The 7,427-nt window shown below is 40.2% G+C and overlaps 1 protein-coding gene across 1 annotated transcript in view; it reads left to right on the top strand.

The window, feature by feature from the left end:
* The window catches only part of Cct4 (chaperonin containing TCP1, subunit 4 (delta)), a 16,017-nt gene extending 9,198 nt beyond the window's left edge, over positions 1-6,819 (top strand). The window contains 7 exon segments of the mRNA XM_013022576.1: positions 246-388; positions 2,487-2,608; positions 3,192-3,324; positions 5,300-5,439; positions 6,286-6,382; positions 6,461-6,571; positions 6,651-6,819. Of these exon segments, the coding sequence (XP_012878030.1) occupies positions 246-388; positions 2,487-2,608; positions 3,192-3,324; positions 5,300-5,439; positions 6,286-6,382; positions 6,461-6,571; positions 6,651-6,785 (881 nt within the window). The 3' untranslated portion in view covers positions 6,786-6,819.
* The last annotated feature ends 608 nt before the right edge of the window (positions 6,820-7,427 follow it).

Raw genomic sequence — 7,427 nt, 5'->3', positions numbered from 1 at the left:
CTGTCCCTCAGCTCTTCAGCTCAAGGTGAGCACTCTACCACTTGAGCTACAGCGCCACTTCCGGTTTTCTGGTGGTTTATTGGAGATAGGAGTCTTACGGTCTCTCCTGCCCAGGCTGGCTTTGAATCGAGATCCTCAGATCTCAGCCTCCTGAGTAGCTAGGATTACAGGCATTAGGCACCAATGTCCGGCTAGAATATTTTTAGATCACATCTGTTACAATTAACTACTTTCATAAATAACAGGAATTCATCCAACCATCATTTCCGAGTCATTCCAGAAGGCTTTAGAAAAGGGTCTTGAAGTCTTGACTGACATGTCTCGACCTGTGGAGCTGAGTGACAGAGAAACTTTGTTAAATAGTGCAACCACTTCATTGAACTCAAAGGTGAGACAAGCACGAAGAGACAATTGTCACATAATAGTTGAAGGGTTTTTTCCCCCTGTGATTCATGATGCTAATATAGAAAATATTAACTTCTAAGTAACCACATTTGTTTAATTGGTTTAAGCCATAAGGCTTACAAAGGAGTTATTTGATAGGTACTGTACCCATTTCCAGCTTTTCATTTAATGCATTTTTAGTACTTGTTAAATTGCCTCTTAAATCTTTCCACCTTCCAAATCACAATGACTGCCACAGTTATTTCTGTCGGTACATGAATGCTTAAGGTGCAGAGCTTTATCAAGGTTTTTGGTTTGTGTGTGTGTGTGTGTGTGTGTGTGTGTGTGTGTGTGTTTTGTCTTCTACATTGTCTCCTTTCATGGGAAAATAAGTAATGTACACACAAGATGTAACTAGTTACATCTGTTTTTTTTTTTAGTTATGAAACTTAAAAGAAGTGATGAGCTTTTATATTCTTGAGAAATTTAAAATTAAATAACTAGTTTAATGAAAAAAAAAGTAAAAAGAATTATGTTCCATCTGTTCCATCGTGTGTGTGTGTGTGTGTGTGTGTGTATTGTCAGTTGTGGGGCTTGAACTCTGGGCCTCATTGTCCTGGGCTTGAACGCATTTTCCCTCAGGTCCTCAGCTCAATGCTAGTGCTCCAGCACTAGAGCCATAGCATCACTTCCAGTTTTCTGGTGGTTTATTGGAGATAGAGTCTCACAGAATTTCCTGCCCAGGCTGGCTTTGAACTGCAATCCTCAGATCTCAGCCTCGTCGCTAGGATTACAGGTGTAAAGCACCTGCACCTGGCCATATTTTGTTATCTACCCCAATTCTTTTTCTCTTTTTTATCAGTATTAGATTCTAATGTTCATTCTCTCTCTTTTTTCTTTTTTTTTTGGTGCCAGTCTGGTGGGGCACTGTCCCTGAGCTGCTTTTGCTCAAAGCCTCTGCTCTACCATTTGAGCCATAGTTCTCCTTGGCTTTTTCTGTGGTTAATTGGGGTAAGTCTCAGACTTTCCTGCCAAGCTGGCTTTCAGACTAGGATCTTCAGATCTCAGCCTCCTGAGTAGGATTACAGGTTTGAGCAACCAGTGCCAGCTCAAATATTCATTTTCCTTCATTAAAAATGAAGAGCTACAGTCGTAGAGTGCTTGTCTCACATGCATGAGGCCCTCAGTTCAATTCCTCAGCATCACATAAGCAGAAAAGGCAGAAGTGGTGCTGTGGCTCAAGTGGTAGACTGCTAGCCTTGAGCTGAAAAGCCAAGGGACAGCACCTAGGCCCAGAGTTCAAGCCCCATGACCAGCAAAAAGAAAAAAAAAGAGCTAGAAAGTTCTAGTGACAATAAGTAATATTGCTGAATGAGTGTCCCTAGCTCTAGTCTTAGAATCTAGATTGCAGTTCTGGCTCCAACACTTACCTAAAGTTGTATGACTTTGTATCAGTCCATCTGAAGATTAAGTGAATTAATATAGGCAAAGTGGTATGATCACTGTCTGGTATATTTAAAAAAGGATTAATAAATATTTGCCATTAACCATATTTTTACCATCTGCTCAGGTTAAGGGTTACATCATATATTTTAGGTAGGAAACCTCCACATAAAATTAATTGGACAGTTGGGCTGGGAAGTTGGCTCAGTGGTAGAGCACTTGCCTTGCATGCCTGAGGCCCTGGGTTCGATTCCCTAGCACCACATAAGCAAAAAGAAAAAAAAGCCGGAAGTGGTGCTGTGGCTCAAGTGGTAGAGCACTAGCCTTGAGCTGAAGAGCTGAGGGACAGCGTTCAGGCCCAGATTTCAGGCCCCACGACCAGACCAAAAAACAAAAAAATAAATTGGACAGTTTTGGATTGCCTTTAAAGCTATTGGTACTCTAATCAGTCAGAGTACTATATTAATGAAAGAGAAAGCAAGTGTATATATTCTCATTTATGCCACTGGGTAGAAGGGCATCTTTGTATACAGGCTTCTCATGTGGTTCCTTTTCCTAATCTTACTCTAAAAAGATGGTAATCAGTTCTTGTATAACTTTGTCATTGAAAAACTAGGGCTTTTTCTACTGTGAAGATTAACTTTTTAAAAAAATTGTAGGTTGTCTCTCAGTATTCAAGTCTACTTTCTCCAATGAGTGTCAATGCAGTGATGAAAGTGATTGACCCAGCCACCGCTACAAGTGTAGATCTTAGAGATATTAAAATAGTTAAGAAGCTTGGGTAAGTATCACTAATTACAATTTTGATATTGACAGAAATAAGTTGCAAACTAAATTTTCAATTTTTTTATTTAATCAGTTGTACAACAGGTGCTATTTTATGAAACAGTTGATGCTTATAATGCATCTTGAGCATCTTTGGTCCACCCCTTTTTTATGTTTCCCTAAAAATTGCATTTGTGTGAGAATCTCAAGGTTTGTTTATATTTACTTAAGATAATGGGACAGGGCTGGGAAGGTGGCTCAGTGGTAGAGCGCTTGCCTTGCATACATGAGGCCCTGGGTTCAATTCCTCAGCACCACATAAGCAAAAAGAAAAAAGCCAGAAGTGGTGCTGTGGCTGAAGTAGTAGAGCGCTAGCCTTGAGCTGAAGAGCTGAGGGACAGCGCCCAGGCCCAGAGTACAGGCCCCACGACCGGACCCAAAAAAAAAAAAAATAGTGGGACAGTTGTTGATCCAAGAGGTTTGGGGATGGGTTATTAGTAGGCAGAAGTATTTTTCTTTGGTTAATGATTTTAATGTGTTAACAACAGTCTCAGATTTCTACCATCTCTTTATCCTCTCCTTGTTTTCTTTTTTCTTAGTGGGACAATCGATGATTGTGAATTGGTGGAAGGACTAGTTCTCACCCAAAAAGTGGCTAATTCTGGAATAACTAGAGTTGAAAAGGCTAAGATTGGGCTTATTCAGTTTTGCTTGTCTGCTCCCAAAACAGATGTAAGTAAAATCCAAATGAAATTAGTTTGCTGTTTGCTCTTTGACTTTTGGGGGGCGGGGGTTGGTTGTGAGGCTTGAACTCGGGTTGGCCACTGTCCCTGTGCTCTTAAGCTCAAGGTGAGAGCAGCTTGAGCCACAGCTCCACTTCCAGTTTTCTGGTGGTTAATTGGAGTTAAGAATCTCATGGTCTTTCTTGCCTGGGCTGGCTTTGAACCGTGATCCTCAGATCTCAGCCTCATTAGTAGCTTGGATTACAAGCATGAGCTTCTGGCACCAGCTTACTTTTTTTTTTCTTTTCTTTTTGCTTATGTGGTACTGAGGAATCGAACCCAGGGCCTCATGCATGCAAGGCAAGCGCTCCACCACTGAGCCACCTTCCCAGCCCAACCAGCTTACTTTTTGACTAAGTAACTAAAACATTTTCTCATTAAAATAAAAACAAAATAGCTGACAGGTGATTTAAAGGGTCTGGAAAATAATTTTGTCTGTAACTTAGAGGGTTTTTAAAAAGTTTTTATATTCTTTGCAAATTTCCAAAAACAAACTTCATGTATCCTGTAACTTGCAGATATTTTGTTTAAACAAATAGAAACTGAAACTAGTCTGATGATCATACTATGAAAAGATTATTTTTACTTAAAACATTACTATATCACTTGTTGAAAATTTGTCATTTTCTTTTCTTTTTTTGGGGGGGGTCCAGTTGTGGGGCCTGAACTCTGGGCCTGGGTGCTGTCCCTCAGCTCTTCAGCTCAAGGCTAGCTCTCTACCACTTGAGCCACAGTGCCACTTCCGGCTTTTTTCTTTTTGCTTATGTGGTGCTGAGGAATCGAACCCAGGGCCTCATGTATGCAAGGCAAGCGCTCTACCACTGAGCCACCTTCCCAGCCCATTCTCAGCAGTTTTTATGACAAGCCATAGAGTAAAAAGGATACAACTGATGCTGTTTTTATAACAGTTTGTATGCAAAAGGTTGACATTCAAGTATTAGGCTCTTAGGAGGTATAGAATAGGAAGATCTCAGATTGAAGCCAATCTGTATAGAAGAGTCTACAAGACTGTCTCAATTGAAGAAGTTGGGCATGGTGGTGCATGCCTGTCATCACAGCCATAAAAGGAAACCTAAGAAAAAAAGCAGATTTCTGTCTAGATGCTTACCTGGGCAGGAAGCAAAGGCTTATAAAAATAACCTTAAAAGGGGGTAGAGGTGTATTTCAGCAGTAGAACTGCCTAATGAGCAAGCGCAAGGCCCTACTTCAATGCTACCAAATAGGATGGTCATTTTATTTTTCTTTTTGTACTGAAATGCAGTTGGGGGAGAAGGACTTGATACTGAGTTGATATACTTGGCTTTTTACATGGGGTTGGTGTTCTACCACCTGAGCCACACCTCCATTTTAACCTTTTTGCTGTTTAATTAGAAATAATATCTCGGGGCTGGGAAGGTGGCTGAGTGGTAGAGTGCTTGCCTTGCATGCATGAAGCCTGGGTTCGATTCCTTAGCACCACATAAGCAGAAAAAGCCAGAAGTGGGACTGTGGTTCAAGTGGTAGAGTGCTAGCCTTGAGCTGTGAAGAGCTCAGGGACAGCACCCAGGCCCAGAGTTCAGGCCCTACAACCAACAAAAAAAAGAAAAAATGAAATAGTATCTCATGAACTATTAAGCTCTGGCTTTGAACTGCTACCCTCAGATCTTAGCCTCCTATATAGCTAGGACTAAAGCTACCAGTGCTTAGAATGGACTTGTAATAAAAGCTATCTAATGGAGCTAGGCATGTTTGTATGCTCCTGTAATCACAGTACTTGGTAGATAGAGATATCATTGACTCAGGGCCAGCTTAGCCTAGATAGTGAGACTGTCCCCAAAAAAGACAATAGCAATTAAATTAAAAGACATAAGTTCATGTGTATATACTTTAGTATTAGTTGAATTCTGTACATATTTCCACTTACAAGTGTTTGTTTTTCTAAACAGATGGATAATCAAATAGTAGTTTCTGACTATGCCCAGATGGACAGAGTGCTGCGAGAAGAGAGAGCCTATATTTTAAATTTAGTGAAGCAAATTAAAAAAACAGGCTGTAATGTTCTTCTCATACAGAAGTCTATTCTAAGGTGTGGAACTGTTTTCTTCATCTTCCCTTAATTATGATTCATTTAGACACTCAAGCGCTTTTTGGGGGGGGGATTATGGGGCTCTAACTCAGAGTCTAGACACTGTCTCTGGGCTTTTCTGCTCAAGGTGAGTGCTCTACCACTTAGAGCCACAGTGCCACTTCCAGTTTTCTGGTGGTTAATTGGAGATAAGAGTTGATGGGCTTTTCCTCGCTTTGAACCATGATCCATGGATCTCAACCTCTTGAGTAGGATCACAGGCATGAGCCAGCAGTTCCTAGCTTAATGACACTTTTTAGGAAATTAAGAACCAGACATCTATAGTAAATCTTCATTTTGGAGTGCCATTATATATTGAGTAAAAAACAGATTGTCTTTGTGATAATACAAATGTGGATTGTATAACCTTTGTAGATTATGAGTTTAAACATCAAATGGAATTCATTTTTTAAAGGCTACATTTCGTTTAAATTAAAGGTCTATGTAATTGATTGAAAGTTCATTTCTTTTAGAGAGAATGCTTTAGATACTATTTATGCCAAAGGGCTTCTTAGGTTTGAAATGTTTTTTTTCCTTTCCCTATTTACTCTATTGATACGTTGTACCAAAAGTAACTACTTATTTTATATAGTATTTGATAGATAACACTTGAAAGAAGGGGTTCTAATCCCAAATTACATGACAGTGACCTCAAGTAAGTTGGTCCCAATACTCAATTTGCATGTGATTGTACATTTGAACAATAAAGCATTAGAAGCTTTGAACAGCAAGGTGGAGGGTTTTTTTCTCTTTGGTTTGATTTGGGTTAGGTTTTTGCCTAACATAAACATTTATTTTGTGTTTTAGAGATGCTCTTAGCGATCTTGCATTACATTTTCTGAACAAGATGAAGATTATGGTGATTAAAGACATTGAAAGGGAAGACATTGAATTCATTTGTAAGGTAAAATATTAATGTCTGTATTTGTAAAATGTCCACTGATAAAACGTTACCTTGATTTCTGGGTTTATTTTTTCACAGACAATTGGCACCAAACCAGTTGCTCATATTGACCAATTCACAACTGACATGCTGGGTTCTGCTGAGTTGGCTGAGGAGGTCAATTTGGATGGTTCTGGAAAACTGCTCAAGGTAACAGTATTATAATTAAGCTTTTATTTGCTTGGATTTTTTTTTAACCTGTACCTAATTTGAAATTTATTTACTAAAGATTACAGGCTGTGCAAGCCCAGGAAAAACAGTTACAATTGTTGTACGTGGTTCTAACAAACTGGTGATTGAAGAAGCTGAGCGGTCCATTCATGATGCCCTGTGTGTTATTCGCTGCTTAGTGAAGAAGAAGTAAGATTTTAAATTAAAAGTTAGGGTTCTTTTTGTTTGTTTGTTTGTTTGAGGGTCCCCCTCTCCAGTCCTGGAGCTTGAACTCAGGGCTTGTGGATTGTCCCTGAACTTCTTTTTGCTCAAGGCTAACACTCCACCTCTTGAGCCACAGTCTCTTCCTGTTTTCTGGTGGTTAATTGGAAATAAGAGACTCACAGACTTTCCTGCCTGGGCTGGCCTTGAACCGATATCCTCAGATCTGAGGTTCCTGAGTAAGTAGGATTACCGGCATGAGCCATCTCTGCCTGGCTTTTTTGTTTGTTATTGTTGTTTGTTTATTTATTTATTTTTGGTCAGTCTTGGGACTTAAACTCTGGGCTTAGGCGCTGTCCCTGTTCTCTTCAGCTCTAGGCAAGTGCTCTACCGCTTGAGCCACAGCACCACTTCCAGTTTTCTAGTGGTTTATTGGAGATAAGTCTTATGGACTTTCCTGCCCAGGCTGGCTTTGAACCGTGATCCTCAGATCTCAGCCTCCTGAGTAGCTAGGATTACAGGTGTGAGCCACCGGCGCCCGGCTAGTTGTTGTTATTTTTAAGTATAAAAAATTATTTGGCTGGGCCGGGCGCTGGTGGCTCACGCCTGTAATCCTAGCTACTCAGGAGGCTGA

This window comes from Dipodomys ordii, unplaced genomic scaffold, assembly GCF_000151885.1.
Source record: "Dipodomys ordii isolate 6190 unplaced genomic scaffold, Dord_2.0 Scaffold63, whole genome shotgun sequence".
Classification (NCBI taxonomy): Eukaryota; Metazoa; Chordata; class Mammalia; order Rodentia; family Heteromyidae; genus Dipodomys; species Dipodomys ordii.
Note: the sequence above shows the minus strand (reverse complement) of the source record. Positions and strands in the feature narration are given on the sequence as shown.